Source organism: Falco peregrinus, chromosome 6 (genome assembly GCF_023634155.1).
Source record: "Falco peregrinus isolate bFalPer1 chromosome 6, bFalPer1.pri, whole genome shotgun sequence".
NCBI classification, from domain to species: Eukaryota; Metazoa; Chordata; class Aves; order Falconiformes; family Falconidae; genus Falco; species Falco peregrinus.
The window spans coordinates 61,251,665-61,272,560 of record NC_073726.1 but is presented as its reverse complement, the minus strand read 5'-3'; the positions used below and the strand labels follow the sequence as shown (position 1 = coordinate 61,272,560).

Here is a 20,896-nt window from a genome sequence, read left to right as displayed (position 1 = left end):
TCTTAATTTGGCTCCTGATTAAAGTAAATGGAGATACTTAATGTCTGTATTAAAAAGTAGTGTTCTTCATTACTTTGATCAACATGTCTGTGCTTATGTTTCCCTCTCTAAAACTGAAAATGCAAATAATTGTCTCAATATAGTATTTATATTGGAGTCCTATTAATATCAGAATTATAGTCCCTTTTAAAGCACCGCGTTAAAAAAAAAAAAAAAAAAGAGTGCTCACAAATTTAAGTCAAATTGTCTGCCGCTCCTGTTATTGCCGTTTGTGTCTGTAGTCTCACTGAAGAGCCCCAGGCAAGAAACAGGACCCTGTTGTGCTATGGGCTGTGCATACCCAGATCAAAACTGTGATCCCTGACCCCAAGAAATTCAGCATTGCAAATGTATGTATATTGCTGGCAAAAATATGACTTCTTCCAGACTTCCAACCAGCTGAACTATAATTTCTGACTCAAGACCTCGTTCATATTTAGGTCAGAGACAGACTGAATAAACTCCACAGAGCTAAAAACATGGACTTAATTAATAGATTATCATTCTTTTAATTGAAAGGGCTGGCGATCAAGTCCTGGGTGGACAAACAAGGGTTTGGTGCTTAGTTATCAGGATGATGATCTGTTCATTTCAGTGGAGGGGAACGTTTGGGCTGCTGCTCATTGGAGTCAGCACTCCATTTCTTTTAAATCAACTATTAGTATGCTGTGCCAGCATGTATAGCTTAGAACGTGATTAAGACATTCCTGCTTCTATTTTACAGAGTTTCTTTACAGAGCATTGGGGTTTTTTTTCCTTTTTAATTGTCCACTACTGACTATAGCAATAATCCCCTCCCAAAGAACAAATAGTTAAAAAACTATGTAGTAACAGAGCTGCTGTGTCTATGTTATGATGGAAACACTTTGCCTTTGAATGATCCATTTTCCCAAATGCATTCAATCCATGAGTAACTTGTTAAAGATCTGCACAGACTCTGTCTGCCAGTCAGAGTGAAAATGAAACACCCCCCCCAACAAACCACTTGCATTTAAACTATTGCTGTAGACATGCTGCATTATATTTTTGTAATGTGGGTTTGGGAAAAGATAAAAATAATGTACTGTACTGCTAGGAGCCATTATAAATGAAGAAGATTATCTTTGATTCCTTGCAGAGGGTTGAGTATTTCAGAGTATGATTGTCATGGTCACCGTGCAGCATTTGACAGTGACCATTCGCAAATAGTTAATGTTACCATGGCATTCCCATATAAAGGCAAAGTAAGTTTAATTATGTGCAGTGGCAACACTAATGATCTTGAAGATAACTGCTGTGGAAGCAATATCTGTGAGGAATTAAAAGAAGACTTGGAGAAAATTGTATTACATTGTAAGTTAAAAAATGCAGTCACAACTTTGCTACAGATACAAAAGCAGGAAGAGTTCACCTATTTCTATTTTTCCTTTTACTTCTAGAAGCAATTGTTTGCTTGATTCAAGGTAGGGAGGGACCAGTTAGGGAGCTTACAGGCTGAGTGACTGAACGCCTCAATCAAAGGGGCAGATTTGCTGTTGAGCACAAGGACTGTGGTCAGTGTATGTTATTAATTCAGGCATGTTATTTCTCAGCTCTGAAAGTGGGAGCATGTGTACAGCAGCGGTTGTGCCAAGGAGCCTATCCAGCTCCACAGGTTGCTGAACAGGGAAATCTAAAATAGGCTCAGTCTTTTGAGAGAGGACATCACCCTCAAAGGATGCTGGTCAGTCCTGCCTTTGTCAATGTGTCGCCTCTGGGGGACCTGAAAGTTCACCTGACCCAGCCAGCATCTGGGGTGGTGAAGTCCTGCCATCCCGAGACTGTCCCTAGGGAGAAGAGGGAGGGAAGAGCGTTGGTCCCCTGTGGTCTTCTGCTTCTACCATCAGCCTGCCCTGTCCCTTTGATGAAAAAGTACCTTTTCTGCAGGGTGAGGTGTTCAGGAAAGGACAACCTGTGTGAACACTGGCAGCTGGCAGAATCTGCCAACGAACCAAGGTGGCCTTGGAGGGGACATCCCACAGTTGGGCCAGTGACAGCCTCCTGTGTGCTTGGAAAGATCACAAAGACTTTGGCAAAAGGGCTGTGACCTGTGCAGCTGGGGAGGTTTCCAGCTCTGTCTGTGCTTACACTGGCTTCCCTTGCTTTGCAGGCACAGTTTCACAACTCTAAAAAGTGACCCTATATATTTAGCTGACTTAACCATTCGTCAACCTTATTTTTCAAGCTTCTTCCCATCCCTTTCCCACCTCTTGACAGCTTGTCAGTGTATTTGTTGCAGTCCAAAGTTAAGAAGTCTTGAATGAGTCAAGCCTGGGTGCCTATTCCCATCCTCCTGTTTCTGTCTTGCATCCTTTAATATGTGTGATTTTGGATGGTGTCCGTGGTGGAGCAGCACTCCTTTACACAGTGTAATACGGAGCAGAGGCCCTCTGCTCTTTTGGAATCAACATTATGCAATTAATGGTATGAAGGAGGACTTGTGGAGCAAATGCAGTGATGTGGTGGCTTAGGGTTGATTTTTGATGGATTTGGGGGTTGGGTTTTTTTTTATTTTTCAGTTTTCATTTTGAAACATGACTGCTTGGTCTGTCTGCTGTACTGCCTTCTCAGTTGGCTTTCTCCAATGTTAAAAGTGAGGCTGTGCTCTCCTATTTTGTACTTGTAGTTCCTGATCACTTTTGATCTGTCTCTTCACTGCTTTTTATCTGTATGTGTTAAATCTCCTTTTCCTTTACTCATTCATCTCTCTGACTTTTTGAGACATTGCTATGTTTTCTCTTCTGAAGCATCATCCATTCCTTTCCCTTGCATCATGCTTGTGTTTTATTAAACTCCCCAGTTTGATCACGATCCATTTTATTAGTCAACATATGACAGTGGTGGCACCGGCAATGATCTTTGTCAGATTTTGCCGTATAGTTTCCTTTGCTATGTCCCATAAATCAGGGCTGTAACTCACTCATGATGGGTCCTTTTTGGGCAATGGACCACTGCTAGTGGTACTAAGTTGTGGTTTATTGCTTTGTGGTACTTGGTCTAGATCGCATTTCATCACTGCTGGTGTCCCAGCAGCTGTGCAGCCCAGGTGCTCCCCTGCATCCCTGTTATTGTTACAGTGTTTGTGCAGCTGTGGCATCCCGGAGCCCTTGGAGCAAGACCCTTATCCCCCTAGCTGACTGAGAAGTACTGATTTGCTGATAGCCAATATCAGCTGTAATTAATGAGCTTCCTTGGCTATAGCAGCACTGATGTGCTTTTAGGGGACCAGAGCCATCATGGTGGAGTTACTTATGGAGAAGTAAGTAATTTCTGAATCTGTGCCAGAGTAGAGATCTGGGCAGCCCATACAGGATAAGTGAGATAGGTCCTTGTTCCTCCTTCCTCCCTTGTGTGGGTGTGCAACCCAGGTCAAAATCTGGCTGTTTTTTTAAAGAGGAGATCATCAACTATCATTTTGCATGCGCGGAGCTGGGCTGACGTCAGTGGAGCTCTGCCTGTTCCTGCCAGCACCGAGTTTGACCCATTTTATTCAGATCGGTGTTACATACCTCAGTACAAATGATGAAGCAGTGACTTAATACAGGCAGTGATTCATAGTGGCAGACAACTCTGCAGTCCTCAGAGGATGTCTAGATCCTTCCATAGCTGCACTTTGCTGAGGAACCACCTTTTTCAGCCCAGAGTCATCTGGAAATGGCCAGCTGCAGCTGGGAGGTCCAGACTCTCTCTCCATGAACCAAAACCCCCACCACCTAACTTCTGAGCATGCTTTATCTTTGCCATACATTAAAGGAGGGCACAGATGATCTCTAGAATCTCATGCTATAAGGGTAACAAGTACCAAATGTTGCTGTAGCTCTTGTGTCAGAAATGTGCCGTACAGTGTGAATGTGTTAAGCTGCAATTGCTCCTGTGGATCTTGGTGTCATTGAGCTCAGCCCTCAGTATCTGTGCTGGTTTTGCTTTTTCCTTAAACTTGCTCAGAAACTACTGCAGAAAACTCTTGCTATGCATTGCTTTCTTAATCTCTGTGGTTTTTAATATTCTGGCATATTACTGGTGCAGAATCTGTTACTGCTGTTATGGTGTATTTGTTGTAACCGAGTGTTGTGTATTATTAATCTTGCAGCATGCTGTTGTGATGAAGTGTCATCCTTGTTCCCCTGAGTAATGATACTCCAAGCATACCTTGTTTGCATTCTTAGGACATCAACTCTTTAGCAGTCAAATCCCAAACTGAGCACATAGTATGAACATCAACAGACTATCTGTTGTCTTTCAGACTGGTCGTGGCCCAGCACAACAGAGAGCAAGCTTTGAGCACAGATGCCAGTTTCAGTACTAAGTCCTGCAGAAGCTTTGATCAAAATACTTTGTGTTTTTCATCTCACTTTCCTTCCTCTGTTGAAAGAGTAGCTATTGCTGCATACCACTGCTTTTATATAAACAGCATATTTGTTGCATATTGCTGTTAAATATTAAGCAGTGTTATATATTTTTAAAGCTCTGATAAAGCACTTTGAAGAAGAAATTTAAATGATAATGATGTGCTGTTTATATTTTTCTTTTGGTTTCCTGCATTTTTTTACATACGAAATAGAAAACAAGTATTTGATGTATGTTTCACTTTTTCACTTTTGATCTTCATTTTGGTGTTCATTCGTAGTAGCCCCTCGTTTTCTGACCTAGCATTCTTGGAGAATGAAAGTGATGTTTTTCCAAACAGTCCTTTATCCAAGTTCACACCAAAAGCACTGTGGATTTGGACTCCACCCTCTGCCCCAGACACTCCTCAGCATGAAAGAAAAGCAAATCTGTCTTTTAATAAGATGAAACAAAGTTGGATAAACATCAGACTTGAATTGCCTGGCTTTCTCTAGAGCTTTAGATTCACATCTTGCTAAATAACTCCAGCCCTTCTTCTGTTTGAAATGGGTATCTTGAGCAGTTTACAGTTTGGAGATCTTTTGAGTAAGACCTTAAAAGAATGACATCTCGTCTGTTAGACGCAGCCAGCAAGGATTTGTGGTGTTTTGCCAAGATTACCTGGCAAGTCTGCCTTCTCCCTGATCATATATATGGTGCACTGATCTACAGGTGGCCCTGCTTGAGCAGGGGAGTTGGAGGACCAGATGACCTCCGGAGGTCCCTTCCAACCTCAGCCAGTCTGGGATTCTGCAACTTGCAGAAAAGGCTTCCCTGTTACTGTACTGGGCTGTGCTGGAAAGATCCTTAAAGGTGTTAGGAGTGACATTATTTTCTTTGTTGTATTGACAATGATTATACATCCATTTGATGTAATTTCAAAGCTTACTGAAGCCACTGAAACTTTTCAGAGATCGAGGGGACCAGATAACCTCACTGTGCAGTGAGAAAACTTGCAATGAGACTGGTATTGTGCATTGCTTAAATAGGGAAACAAAATCAACTGAAAGCTGTGCTTTTTTTGCCCAATTTTTTATAAAATGTACTTGTCCCATGAAGGATAGACCAAGGGCAATCTCCATTAGCTCGCATTAACATTTCCTATTCAGCACTTCCCTCAAACACGCAGGTCAAAGGAGAATGAATATGTGCATGACCTACATCCTTCAAAGACAGGGCAAAGTATTATTTTTGTAGGAACAGCGAGGCCTGTCCTCTGATTGTCCTCTGAGGGAGTGTATTTCTCACATCCACAGAATTGACGACTGTTTTTGTGCATCTCGGAAACTGGATGCAGTTGCCACTGAAGCGAAGTTCAAGCAGGACCTGGGCTTCCGGATGCTCAACTGTGGCCGGACAGATCTGGTTAAACAAGCCATATCCTTGCTGGGGCCGGATGGGATTAACAGCATGAGTGAACAGGTAACGAGATAGAAACGTAAAGAAACGACTGTGAAATGTGAGAGTTTTGTCTGCTTATCACAGAAAACAAGCCCCAGCTTTCACCTAAACATAGGCAGGACCTTAATGCTTTATGTGCATTACTTAACACTGAGGTAAAGCATTGCCAGGTGAACATCTACGTTAAGTTTGGTCTTTCCGAGCTGTATTGATTCGTTGGTACTGAGGTAACTAACTCAGCACGAGGGCATGTGCATCCCCTGAAATCTTAACAGTGAACTGAGTCGAATAAAGCCAGAAGATCCCAAGAGAGTTTAGCGTTCATCTGAATACTTAAAACTGCTGCAGTGCCGTGAACAGTGGTGTGGGGCATGGCTTCGTGTGGTGAGCATTCTAACACTGAACACTGCCTTGGGATCTGCAACACTTTTCACGTACACCCCTGGCAGGAAACAATTAATTGCTGGCACTCTTTAATTGAGTTCAGCCCAGTTTGAACTGACCTTCCAGAGGTGAAGGTATCTCTGCAGTGTTACCCCTCCGCTGGTCATTGTGGACAACATCCACCAGTTGAGAAGCCTTAATTTCCCTGGAGTTACACCTTCATGAGACTGGTGGTTGTGTCTGGGGATAAGCCTGCCTCTGCAGCTACCTACTAGCAGCAGTCTGTTGGACTGTGATGCTCACCAAGGTGGTTCCCCCTTCCCAGTGGGAAATGATGGCCGTGGATACTACAGTTTCCTCTTAGAGTCCACTGAATTTTCCGGTCCCCCTGGTAAAAGTGTCACTGCATGTTCCCAGAGCTGTGGCATCTCCTTTGGCAGGAGGCAGGTAGCTGCCACCCCTGAGGTGGTCACTTGGGACAGGAGCTGAACTGCTAGTGTGTTTAGTCTTCTGAGATGAAAGCTGCTCCAAGATTGTGAGTTACGTTGCTGTTCAGTAGCTTCAGACCGAGTCAATATTGTGGATTTGTTGGAGAAAAACTTAAGGGCAGTACTTCCTGAAATTAAAAAAATTGTATCAGGCTGCTCATTCCAAGGTTCATACATTATATTTTTTAATTTATTATTATTTTAAATTAGTCTGAACCTGGAAACTTTTCACAATATATTTCCTCTGTCCTCCAGGCTGAAACCTGGGAACACTGGCTTAATTCATCGAAGCACCTAATCATATGCTTATCCCTGGATGTACGCTTACATCCTTATTTGAAAGTTAAGCTTGTGCTTAAATGCTTTGCTGGATCAAACATCCCACATCTTGTGAGATCCCACATGTTGTAGGGTCCCACATCTTGTAGGACAGAGCCCTAAGCAATACAAGGCTGAAAGAGAGTACTTTTTTTATTTTGCCGAAAGCCAAATGCGCTTTGATGCACTGACTGTGCACCTTGTTACCATGTTCCTGTGTCAAACACTAATGACGGGCTCATTAAAAATCCATTCCTCTCGCTTGCAAAGAGAGGGGGGCTGAGCAATGCTGCAGCACAAGGCTGAGCTGCAGAGCAAGCCTGGGGGGACTGGCAGAGGCAAAAGCAGCAGGGACAGCAGTGCAAGGGAAGAGGAGGTTGGAAACCTTATTAACTCTTTAGAACCCTGATACTGCAGAATGACATTCTGAGCCCCTTTTAGTCAGTGGTAAGTCCTTCTTCAGCTTCAGCAGTGCCAAAATATCCCATGTCGTCCCCAGGCAGACCCTTTGCTCCAGGCATTGCTACAGGGTTATTTGCCATGGCTGCCCACGTGCTGCATCTTGCAGGGGTGAGCACCGGCACAGGATTTCAAATTCTTTTCTTCAGATCTGATTAGACCCCTTGTGCTAATTTTTTTTATATATTTATCAATTATTATTTTTTTTAGTTATCAAATGATGCCACTTACAGAAATAAAAAAAAAACAGTTGAAAGAACATGTCTTTAATTTTAAGTTGCCATCCTGTCTGCATGTTTCAAGGTCCAAACACAATTTTTTGTAATTCTTGTGGTCCTGTTTGTTCCTGTAGTGTGTATGGACTGCCAAAGGAAATGTTTTGCCACTGACTGTAGCTGAAGTAGTTTCAAATTCTCTTTGCAAGTAACTTCAAGTCACTCAACTTTGCAAGAAACTTCAAGAACTCTCCTTGCCTGGGGTGAACTTGTTTTTTCTTGATATTGGCATGAGTCCCTAAATGCCTATACCCTTATTCTGTGTCTCTGTAAGACACTGCAGATCTGCTCCTGTGAAATGGTCAGTGTGTTTCAGGAGAGATCTAAATACCTTGCAGGGGCAAACCTTAATTTATATTTTCTCTACAAGAGCAGCCTGTCCATATATAAGCACCAACTACCTTTAGCCTTGCATGCAAACAGGAAAAATGGGGCAGTTCAACCAAAACAGTGGTGCTGGGCTCTTGCTGGGAAGAGAGGTGTCATGGCTCTGTGACTGGCCATGCTGGGCACTTCCAGTTTCTCTGAAAATCACTTCACGGCAGCACTCAGGTTAAAGAGCAAATGGGCTATCGTCTGACAGCAAATTTACCAGGGGACCTTGAGATAGGCTATAAACCTGCATGAGAGGTAGCTGCGTGCTACAGTAGATTTACTGTAAACCAACTGGTGGCTGTTTATCAACACCCCCTACTGTATTTAATAAGCAGCTTTTTCTGTTATAATTTATGGTAGATTTAACAACTTTTTCAGGGGTTCATCTGGACTCATTACCACAGCCACGGTAATACTTATCTTAAGGGAAATGGTGATCAGCCACAGCAGGTATTTTAGATTAATACAAATGGCATTGTGGTGGTTCTGTAGTGAAGGGTCACTTAATCTACTTTTCCTCCAAAAAGGGCCACGTTTTCCTAGAGACGGCAACTTGCAGCAATACTGTCTGGCATTTCATTTAAAATTAAGTCCTTGTTTGCTAGGGAGTGCTGTACAAAGCCTTGACATTCCCAGCCCCTTACGGTATCTGCATTGAAAAAGCTGTGCCCAAATCTGACCTATCTTAAAGAGGAGTTGAGATGCTTTTAAAGACTCTTTCAGTTACTAAAAGGTTAGTTTTTATGAAACTGTGTTCATAGAAAACTGAATAGAATTACTCTCTTTAAAATACCGGTGGAAATACAGTTGCTTTGATAAAAACATTTCTCGGGCTCCAAAAACAAAGATGCTCGGTTTAGTATATGAAGGTGGAGATGAGGCTGGCAAGCCTGGTTTCACTCACCATGCTGAGGATGCTGAGGATAACGTGAAAAAAACACAGTCAACACAAGTGACAACAAAAATGGAGATTTTACAAAAATGTTCAGCTTTTGCTAGTCTGAGGGGCATGTCTGTAACAGAGGTAATGGCTTTCATTACATACATACTGTTAGTCTTGATGATATATACTTAAATAATTGTTTAAGAAAATTAAAGAGAGTTCTGTGTTAAATTTGTCAATTCCTTTGTTTTTTAACTCCAAAAAATGACTAGGGCATGACTCCACTGATGTATGCTTGTGTCAGGGGTGATGAGGCTATGGTGCAGATGCTGCTAGATGCTGGAGCAGATCTGAATGCTGAGGTGAGGACTTTCTGTTGGTTGTATCTTTGTTCTGTTATTTGTCTACATCTTAAACTACCCCCTGCAACTGTAGTAGAGGGAAAATTCCAAGAATTAAAAAAAAAGATAAATTTCTCTTATCCTCCATGGCACCACGTGAAATGAATAGTGAAATCAGACTGCATTAGGTTAAAATTGGGATTCACTGCACAGAAGGGGGTCAAGTCATCAGACTTGCCCCACAGGTAATATCAATTTAGTTGTGTTTGCACACTGCGAATGAATACAGGCGTTAGTGCTAGCACAGAGCACAGCTCCAATGATACTGGAAGGACTCCCTGAATCTTAGCTGAGTTAAAGTGAAGGGGGTAAAAGAAATATCTGTCTGGTAATGTGCCAAAGCTTGAGCATTTCTATGCATCGGGATGTTCCAGCTAAGCATCCCCAGCACACAAGTGCAATGTAGATTCCACTGTTTTGTTTTACAAAGTACCTTGGTGTAAAAACTGTTGAATAAGGAGCTTGAAGCTCCCAGAATATAAATGTCTCTTTGATGAATGCACATCACAAACTTACACAATCTGTCCACCAAACAATCTGTGGTCCAACTCAGTGCAATGCAGGTATGTACATTTTTTAAAAGCCGTTTGAAAATCCGTGAAAGAATTATTTGTTAATGATTCCAGTTTCAATTTGTTGAGGTCATGAGTAAATTAAGCTGTCTGCTTCACTTATCTGTGTTCCATCTGTTCTGTTTGGACTTGAGCGAGCTGATAAATTGTAGTCACTGCTTTCAGCCAGACGTTTTGCACTTTTGAAAAATCTAATTTAAAAGCAGAAATGGATGTCACTTTTAAGAGACCGATAGTCACTACTATGTGACTGCTGTTTGGTGGCTTATGTGAAGTCAGCTGATGATTTCAGTTCCCCAAATTCAAGCACACCACCCTCAAGAGCTGGCAATAATTGAATACTTGAACCCTTGTCAGTACTCTCAGTAGGTACACCAAAGACTGGCTGGGCATGGAGACTGATCTCTCCTTTAACCCTGCCTGTGCCTCAGAGGTGAGATGGCATTAGCTGGTTCCTAGGACAAGTTTTCATTAGGAGCAGTCCTCCCAGTTGGTCCAGTAATATTCCAGACTTGAAGCAAATGCAAATTTAAACAGTTTTGTCTTCCTGAAACTGCTGACATCTGAGAGAACAGCTCTAGTGAGGAATGTGAACCTCCCTGATTCATTTCTGTAGAGTGTTTGCTCTAAAATGAAATGAAAACACTTTGGGACAAGAACTGTGAATAATTATGGTGTGCAATTATGAGATGATTTGTGCACACCACAACGAACTGTGCAAATTGGGCAATTACAGCAAAAAAAAGGCAAATCAACCATGAACAAAAATAAATACTCTGTCAGGTGCCTGCATCATTTTCCCCCTTTCACTTTGCAAATCAGTTATATATATATATATATATGTTTCCAAAAGTAGCGTCAAATACTGGGTGCCTCCCTTTTTGATTGCCCATCTTTAGCAAAAATGGACTCATTTCCAGATGTGCTGAGAAGCTGCAGTTTGCTTTGGAGTCAGAGGGACCTGTAGCTGCTCAGCAAATCTCAACTGAGGCCTTAAAAGCCCAGTCCACCACAGGTCTTTTGCAACACCATGTCATCTGGAAAGAATTCTAATCCAAAAACCAAAGGAGCAAAGGAGTTAGGATGACTTCCTTTTCTATGCCGCTTTCCGTGGGCTGCCCCAAACAGTGGTGAGAGGCCATGCTTGAGGAGGAGCTGGATGTGTTCACTAAACTGTGATCGTGCCCATCCTCAGCCTCCGCTGCTCTTGCTCCCCAGCCTAAACCTCAAGGCACAAGCTGCTCAATCCTCTTCCTTCTAAGCAAACACAGACCCAAAGAAGTACCATGCCTTTGCTGAGAGGCCAGCAAACTTTTCCTGTTACACTTTGAGCTCTCTCCTTGGCAAACCTGGGTGATGACAGCCAGGTGCTGGTGCAGATCCACTCTGGCAAGTTGCAGGATCTGCATGGGCTCTTCAGTGTTTGCCCTCATCCCTGTCCTTGGGACTGAGGTCCTGGTCGTGTGCTTCTAGCAAAACGCTGCATGTGGTGCTTGGAAATGCGAGCTGCTAGTGCAACTGAGCATTTAATAACTGGCCCTGCTCCCCCCCATGGATAAAAGTACTTCAGACAAGATAGTGAAAGCATAGCTGGCTGATGAGATGGTTCATCTTTTACTCTGATTTTAGTCCTCCTCTGAAGGTCAATAATAAGATTTTGAATTTTAGTGTCGCACTCCATCTGAGTGTGCAGTCTTGGATTGCAAATGTTCATTAGATTTTTACCATCTTTGTGAACCTCGTCAATATTAATACCCCCCTCTTCAAGACAGGGAATGGGAAGCAGAGTGGTTATTCATCTTCCCCGATGTCTGCACTAGAGGAACCAGGCGCTAAGGCATAGAAAATCGAAGGAGCAATGTGAAAAATACCATTTTGTTTTCTAAGGATATAGTTTGCATCTGTCTTAACTGTCACCACCCTGCTCTTTTAGCTCAACTCAGACAGGAGAAGACAGTAAAAATGACAGTTTTTTTAAATCATTCCTGAAGTGCTACTCTGCCCCTTCACTTCGCAGCTATATTTTTCCTCCAGTGGGAGAGGAGGAGCCTGGAAGCACACCTGTGCACTCTAGGGTAGGGCTTGTGATGTGTCTTTCATGACAGCAGTGACAAATTTTTTCCTCCAGTGGGAGAGGAGGAGCCTGGAAGCACACCTGTGCACTCTAGGGTAGGGCTTGTGATGTGTCTTTCATGACAGCAGTGACAAATGTCATAGGAATTTATGTGGAAAGGATTTCTTTGGGCCTGGAGCAATCCCAAGACCCAGAGCTGTTGGTACAGGGTCTGGTGAAGTCAGTGGGAGTGATCCTTAGCTGTAAGTGTCCTGATCCGTCCCTGCTTCCCCAGTGTGTGCTGCTGTAACCAGCTGTGGATGTTTTGACCTTGTGCAAAAGTATCTGGTGGCCAGTGGTTTAGATGGAGCTACAGTAGTTGGTAAAAAGACTTCATTTGGTATGGACTCTATTCAAGCTGTCAAATCAGCATGAACAGTTTTACTATTGAGAAAATTTTTACAGGAAAAAAAAAATGAAGCCAATCATTTTGTAAAGCACCCTTCCCAGGTTTTCTATTTCACTTATCCCTCACGTGCCTGGCTTTCAGGCAGGTTGAATTTTATTACGTATAGCTCTTTAAAAAAAATAACTTTAATTTGTTTGTAGGTTGTCAGTACTGCTCATAAATACCCATCCGTCCACCCTGAGACCCGCCATTGGACAGCTCTGACATTTGCTGTGTTGCATGGACATATTCCTGTAGTTCAGGTATTATTGTATTTCCCTACCTGCATCTCATTCTTTTGTTTCTCCTCTTCAGTTCTAATTACATCCATCTCAAACCAGTATCCTCTTGTCATACTCATATTGGTTACTTCTGCTTCTTCTAGAGTGTACTGATATATAAAAGACCTATTATATAGTGAATGTGGTGTTCAAACCTTTAACCAATATGAGGTTTAAATAGGACAATCTTAAAGCAAAATTGCACCAAAGAAAGTCTGACAACTCCTTGTGCTCCTTCCTGACCACTTGTTTTATATGTTTGTTTATTCATTCATTACACTTTCTTACACTATAATACTCTAGCAAACAGAAAACTGCTGCCTTGGTGGAGAAGAGGTGGACAAACAGCCCTTGTGCTGCTCCAGAGGGGGAGAAGCACTCGCTCTCCTTCCCCCATTGAGGTGTCACGTAGGGTATGCTGGTTCTGTGCTTTGGCATCTCAGACACTGAGAAGGTTTATTCTTCAAAACAGCTGTGTCTATGGCACACTTAATGAAGCGCCAAAACTGTGAAGGTCTCAAGACAGAAATGGCCAAGAGGGGGCTGGAGCACAGGCTCCATCCTGCTCTTCTTGGCCAGTGTTGTTTTCAGCATTGTTGTTATTCACGTGGAAGTGTCCCTGATGGAGATCACAGCTTTTGGACTCATTGCCACAATTGGTTCTTAAGAATTGCCTTTCTTTTGGTCATGTCTTTATGATGGAGGCAATTGAAATCTAATCCATTTTAGGATGGTGCTGGGCTTCTAGAAGACCATGAAGGAAGGATGCTTGTTGGGCTAATTTTCAGTACTTCCATCTTCAGTGCATTACTTCCTTAACACTGACCTTACCCCATTTCCCATTCAGAAACACTGGGTTACACTTTTTTGGCTCTAAAGCTGGGCACTAGTGTTCCTGGTGTCTGGCAGCGTAAAATGAGCGAAAAAAGGAATCAGTTTGCCTCTGTGAAACAATGGGCAGAATTTGCATGTCACTTGTCTCCATCATATCTGGTTTGCAGATGACAAGAAGCATTAGATTCTCATTCGTCACTGTTCATGAACTCTGAAGACTGTGATATCCCCAGTTGCTCTAAATAGTGAATTTTCTTTCTAGCTGCTGCTGGATGCTGGAGCAAAGGTAGAAGGTTCCTTGGAGCATGGAGAGGAAAATTACTCTGAAACTCCTTTACAGTTGGCAGCAGCTGCTGGTAAGGACTTTCTTCTCCCACTGTAATATATTCTTCAGTTGTTATCTGTGTTTTAGGTGGGCAAATACTAGATTTTGAAAGAAGTAAAAATGCGTCTCTTGACTTGCAGGAAATTTTGAACTGGTCAGTTTACTGTTGGAGCGAGGAGCTGACCCCATGATAGGAACAATGTACAGGAATGGCATTTCCATGACTCCACAAGGTGACATGAACTCTTTCAGTCAGGCTGCTGCACATGGACACAGGTAGAGTGGGAACAAGTCTAGTGGCATCCTTCAAGTTCTTATTTTTTGCCTCGGCATCCGGTTTGAGCAGATGGGTGAAAGTTCTGCATGAATAAATGAACATGCCACCAACTGAGCAGAGATGTAAGGCTTTTTGCTAGCATGTGAATTTAAACAGTTGGTGGTACAAGCTGCTTTTTGATACCTGATTTAAAAAAAAGGAAAGGGACTCCTTGTGGTGTGTTGCAATGTAATGGTTGTTAAATGGCAGCTGATGTGACTGCAGAAAGGAATGCCAAAGACATTCCTTCTGAATGTCTCGATGTATTTCTCAGGTTTGAGCGAATGGTGTCTGTACTGCTGCAGCCTTAATTTTTGTTGAATAGAGTTTCTCCATCTGTGTTTACTGCAAAGTCCTGTGTGTCTTCACGTTGTATGTATGCTGCAAATTTTTTTTAAAAAAAAGTAATGAAATGAGCACCTGGCATGCATGATCTTGCAACGCTCAGGAGTTGACTGCAGTGTAATGGATTAGTATTATGATCTTCACGTTCCTACTTTTCTGATTGTAGCCATCCAGAGGAACATAGATACAGGTTAGAGACAGTACCTACCGTCTGTTTGCTTAGAGACGAGCTGCTAGTCTAACAACATGCTAACGGCATGTCAGGGCAGGTTCGCACAACACTGCCCGTCTGCAGCCCAGGAGGGATCCCTGGGACAGGGAAGGCAATCTGGTTATCGGGGTCTCACGTTCAGCCAGCACGAGCGGGAGCCACGTGCCCAAGGAGGACCTGGAGCTGTCCTCAGACTGGCTGCTGGCTGTGCATGTTGCAGGCCCTGGCTCTTGTGCTTCTGCCTGTACACTGCTCACAAACACAACCTCCTCCTTCCCTCTCTGCCTGAAATTTGTTTGGGACATGCCGTGCCCTGCTGCCACTCCACACCAGGGTCTGAGCAGGTGCAGGGAGGATGCTGGAGTAGGAGGGAGGTGGGATGGGGGCCAGCCTGGTTTCTTTTCTCACAGCTGTGAAACCAGGAGCGACTCTTGAAATAGAGGAGGTTACGCTGGTACAGACCTGAGGGCACCAAGTCTCTGTGTTTGGGCTTTATTATTTGATAGCTCAACTGGATCTGTGGCTTTGCAAAGTGGTCCCAGATGTGCTCGAACCTACCCTGACTGGCCTTGTTGAATGTCTAGCTGCTCCAGCTTCCCCAGACCGCTTTGAGTGTAATCAAGTGGTGGTGCTTTCAGTAGCTCCAGGCAGCTCCCTTCTCAAGTGGCCTCCATGGTGGAAGTCCTGAGAGCTTGTCCCACAGGCACCTCAGCCTTCCCAGGTTGTGGGAAGAAGTCCTGAGTCACGTTTAGCTCATGCGTCTCTGTTCCCATGAGATGCCACCACTCACATGACATCTGTATGGTTCCTGTTGTGACAGCAGTGTCTCACGGATGTGGCCCAGGCAGTGCAGGTGGGCTAGCAGATGCTGTGCTTGCCTCAGGTCTGCTGTCAGCTGGTTCTGCCACTAACTAGAGTAATCTCCTGGTTGGGTTGTCCTAACTTGCCATGTCACAGCAAGTACGCTGGGCACAACGAAAGCCTAGCCACTGACTCTGCTCTCCTGCCCTCTCTCTCCCTCTCCCCCTCTCTCTGTTGTGCTGTGATTGACAGGAATGTCTTTCGTAAGCTGCTTGCTCAGCCGGAGAAGGAGAAGAGCGATATTTTGTCACTGGAGGAGATCCTGGCCGAGGGGACGGACCTGCCTGACTCGGGGGCAGCTCCGCTCTGTGCCAGCCGCAACAGCAAGGCCAAGCTGAAAGCCCTGAAGGAGGCCATGTACCACAGCGCCGAGCACGGCTACGTGGATGTGACCATTGACATACGGAGCATAGGTGAGTCCTGGCGCCCGCTCCTCTCCCTCGGGGAGAGACCGCTGTAGGAAACGCATCTCTCTTGACGGGCTGTTGCTTAAACTGACCACAGCTGCACCTTACTCAGCCCTTGTGGAAGCAGAAGGCGATGGGGTGTTTGGCATGTTCCCAGCCCATTTTGGCTCCACAACTCCTGTTCAGGGGCCACTGGCACTTTTCTGCAGGATGGAGTGGTTTCCACCAGCAGCCATCTTCACTGCTGTGTGGCAGGGCATTAAGTAAGACTCTGGAGCAGTGTTCACCAACAGCTTCTCTTTCACACTCTGCTGTAAAGCAGTCCACCACTAAAACATCTTTTATTTTCTGAGGCTTGTGAGCCTCTGAGGGCAGGAGCAGGGAGCTGGTTTCTTGGTATGCCAACTCTACCAGTGCGGGGCTGGAACATCAAACCAGCGGGCTGGGCAGTTGCTTGTGCCTGTGGGGAGGGTGGTCGGGTAGCGCAGAGGAGCTTCGGTCTGGACTGTGTATTTACCATCCCCATTGATCTGCGTGCCTGACACGTCTCTGGCCGGTGTGATGCTCCAGCCCTGGGAACATGGCATGGGTCAGGGTGTGCGGTGGTCTGAGCGATGGCTCGCTGAGTGGGCTGAGCAGGCAAAGACCTGGCAATGAACAGGAGGAGAGTAACGGGGCTCCTCTCCAGGCACTGGATGTTTGCTGAAATGGAAGGAAAAACCTTTTGTAGCCAAACATCAGGCTTTTGCTTTCTCCTGCTCTGTTCTGCAAGAGCAGAAACTAGGTCACATCCAGCCTAATGCCTGCAGAGGTATTTTAGCTCCATGTGCTTTCTCACTCAGTGCATGGGAGCAGTTCCCTTTAAGTTCCTGGAGAGTGGTTCTGCCACGACAAACTGCTTGAAAAGGCTGATCTGCTTAACGCTCCCAGTGCTGTTTAGGGAAAACAGTAATGATCAGGAGAGGACATGGGGTAGCATTTAAAGAAAGTTTTACTCTGAAGACCACCAGTTTGAATCCAGGTGCGTAGTGACCAAAATCAGGTTTTTTACCATTCAGTGGCTCTCCCGGGCTGCATTCAAACAAATGAGCTAGTGTAAATCTAGGTTCCAAAAGGTTTTTGCATGACAGAGCACCACAGTAATTACCACAAGTTGGCAGTCTCAGCAGAGGAGCTGAAAGCTAGATGAGCAGAGAGACCACAGTCTTCTCTTAATATCTGGAGGAAAGCCTCTGTGCATTAACTCTGGGATTCCTGATAACCGATGGCCTTCTCAATCAGGGATAAATAAGAATTTGATTTCTAGGATTATTTGGCAGCTTTTGCTTAAAATCTTAACATAAATAAAGGTAAAAAAGCAGAAGGGCACATCCTTCTCTGAAGCTGGGAGTGAGCTCTGTCCTCTATCTATAGGTGTTCCCTGGACGCTGCATACGTGGCTGGAGTCCTTGCGCACATCCTTCCAGCAGCACAGACGACCCCTCATCCAGTGCTTGCTAAAGGAATTCAAGTCCATTCAGGAAGAAGAATACACAGAGGAACTCATCACACAAGGGTTGCCTCTGATGTTTGAGATACTGAAAGCCAGCAAGGTAGGATAAATAGTGCGTTTTTAAAAAATCAGCCTCATTCCCATCCCCTAAGACACAAAGCTTGTGATACTGTTTGTGCACAGCTGTTCCAAAGCTTTTTCAGACTGTATAGGATTTATTATTATTTGTATTATGTATCTCAGGTTTTTGCACTGTGGAAGCATGGGTTAAGAACACGCAAGTTAATCACATCTCCTGCTAGAACAGCTTAATACTGATGCTGACAATAAGCTGGAGAGACAGCAGAAGCTTCTGCACAGTGCTGAAATTAAAGTCAAAAGGGTCACTGCAGTATGGCAAGAGGAGTTCATAAGCAAACCAGCCCAAAGAGTAACTTTACCCAACTTGTGTCACAGGACAGTACAACAAAGCTAATATTCAAGTTTGCTTTGGATTTCTTTAACGTGTCACATGACTTTCTCTTCCCTTCATGTGGGATTTGGACTGTGAAACTTGTGGGGAGACTGGTTTCTAGAAGCACAGAACGGGGTAATTTTTTAAAATCTTCTGTGTGTTTGTGCTTGCACCCTTCCCAAATTTATTCTTTCAGCTGACATTTTCTTAGCCAGACAAATCAGTCGAACAAAACCTTTTGAGGGAGGTACCATTGGGTATACAATTATAATAGCAAAGGGGATGATCATGCGGCAGACAAGGAGAGGAAAATGTCTTACCTAGTGAAGGATAGATACTTCCTTTTAAAACTTTTCCTAACTAACAGTCTCTTCTCTACCAGTCCCCCAATAGTCAGTTGCTCCCAAGGAATGCCCAGTCAACTGTGCTGTTACCAGAAAATCATTTTAGTGATGAAAAGCCTAAAAAGGATTTGATTGCTGTTCTTTTTCTCATACACTACGATACATGTTGGTATGGTCTTCTAACTGTTTAACTGGGAAGTCAGTAAATTCTCACCCAACTCTACATGTAACAGCAAGGAGCAAATAATTTTTAGCACCTGCAGCAATAGCCTAAAAATGCGAAAAGGGGAGAGGTTCTGGTATGGGCACTTAACACTGAAAGGTTCCAGACTTAGTATAGTGGCTAGTTAGTGGAAGCCTACATGGATTTATTGTATCCTGCTGCAAGAAAGGGCTTAGACTACCATCCCAAGCAAATCCTGAGCATTTGTTCCAGCAATTGTTCTGATTTTTGCTCCCACGAGCCTTCCCTTTGGGATTAGTTTGTATTGGATGGTTATTTATAGAGAATATTTGAGATAGCTTTTAGGAAATCATTCCAAATCCTAGGATTTGTAGATTCCTTGTTCTGAATTTGATTGAGTTAATGTATGTTCATCCAGAAATTACCAGCAAGGTGCTGTTTGATTTGAAAGCTGTTACAAAACTAATCATATTGAAAACTTCAAAGAAATTAAGTTTACACCTCGTAATCTAAGATGAGGCGCGGCTTTAATTGCTCTTCTCCTGGGTGGCTGAAGCCAAGGCTGATGATCATTGTTAGGGTAAGTTATACATAGGGTATAAACATAGGATTATACCACCAGGACATGTTAGACTGGGTCTTCCAGAGTCTATTGTAGGAGACCTGCTACCTTCTGCTTTGGGTTCACTTAAAACCTAAAATGTGGAGGGGTGAAACAACTGAAGTACCACAGAAACTCCTACACAACAAAGAAGGAATCCGTGCTGATCTTTATTCCTGCCTCTGGGCCTGGGGGAACTGCCTGTCTTCACTCTTCATGAGCAAGCATATTCACAAACACACACACATACACTGCTTCATATTCTTAGGAAAATAATTAATCATTCTGGGACACAGTAAGGGTTTACAAATTGACTGCAAATGGCATGAATTACTGCAGCAGTCTTGTCCAAATGGCCTCTCGGAAAGCTTTCCCAGACAGAAATGAGGACAGACTCTATGCAACCCTTTGGAAGGAATCAAAGTAAATTCATTTGTAGCAGAATGCGCCAATAGCAGTTCTCCCTGGTCACTCCATAGAAGGCAGCCGAGGAAAGCTGAGATTCAAAGGATCTTATGTTCCCCTTCTCTGGAAGGGCTGAGAGCAGAGGCTGTTCTTTACGTGTACCCACAGAAAGGAAATGTCCTTTAAGAGGTGTAGAGGGGCTGTAACTGTGGTTCACATCCCTCTCTTTCTGCAGCAAATCATAAAGCTCTGCATGTTGTAGAGCTGTAGGGAGAGGAGTTTCATTTGCCCACATGGGCATCCTTTTCCCTGTGGGCAGGGAACTTTGAGAGAGATTACAGCTCTTGCTCAACATCACAGTCTGGCCCAGTACATTTCCTTAATGAGTTTTTCAGGGCAAAAAGTATAAAATAAGCAACTAGGAGGCACAGAGACACTTGGTATTTCTTGGCTGATTTAAAAAAAGGTGTCCCATTTGCTACATATTGTGACACTCAGTATCTTTTAATTGCTTGGCAACTTGCACCTAATAGAAATGGCATTTTGCATTCCTATAAATAGTTCCAACTATCCCATAATCTCAGAACAATTTACAAATATTAATGAGTTGAGGCATGGAAGAAGTTCTTATCCTTCCGTTACGAACAGGGAAATTGAGGTAATTAAACAGGCAAATTTTCAGCACCTCGTAGAGTGACAGTCTCGGCCTCAGAATCTCTGACAACCAATACGTACAAGAATACTATCAGATATAAGGAATCCGTTCTGTCTTATAGATGGCTTTTAAAATGCTTGTTCTAGAGGGTCTAGATGTGAAGGTTTATGGGGGAGTTGTGCCACCAGCCAGCACTGATGCTGGTGTCTGGCAGCGTGGCACTCCACTCCCATTTATGTGCCAGAATACTGACAGTAGAAATAAAAATAGAAAGAAAATTTGCAGAAGTCCTGATGCTGGAATGTAGAATGTCAACAAAAATTGGCAAATCAGGCAAAACCGGCTGAGCTGAAGTCCCTAGTTTTATTGCCACTCTTCAAGCTGTGAAATAAGCGGGTAAGAACAGTGAATAGATTGCACATCATTTGTTCGCTGCTGCACTAAAGCCCTGGAGGAAGACTTCCAAAAGCACAAATGAAGGTTCAATACCCAGCTCCTGGTGGCTTCCAGTGGGATGGAGCACTTTCATTTCTTTTCATGCCTTTAAATGTCTTTATCAGCTGCACCGCTGAGAATTGGATGGAGAGCGAAGAAGTGGCAGTATTTCCATGCTGGCGAGGCAGAGCTGTGAGAACAGGCAGAGTATCGCCCTACACTTGCTCCCCCACGGTTCCCACTGTC

General features: G+C 43.9%; 1 protein-coding gene across 3 annotated transcripts in view; it reads left to right on the top strand.

The window, feature by feature from the left end:
* The window catches only part of ABTB3 (ankyrin repeat and BTB domain containing 3), a 187,781-nt gene that overhangs the window by 138,584 nt on the left and 28,301 nt on the right, over positions 1–20,896 (top strand). For 2 of the 3 annotated variants that reach the window (XM_055808510.1, XM_013299071.3), the window contains exons 5-11: positions 5,700–5,865; positions 9,299–9,388; positions 12,662–12,763; positions 13,878–13,971; positions 14,081–14,216; positions 15,866–16,086; positions 17,494–17,672. In XM_055808510.1, coding sequence (XP_055664485.1) covers positions 5,700–5,865; positions 9,299–9,388; positions 12,662–12,763; positions 13,878–13,971; positions 14,081–14,216; positions 15,866–16,086; positions 17,494–17,672 — 988 coding nt within the window. The remainder of the gene's footprint in view (positions 1–5,699; positions 5,866–9,298; positions 9,389–12,661; positions 12,764–13,877; positions 13,972–14,080; positions 14,217–15,865; positions 16,087–17,493; positions 17,673–20,896) is intronic. The other variant, XM_055808511.1, reaches the window with a different exon arrangement.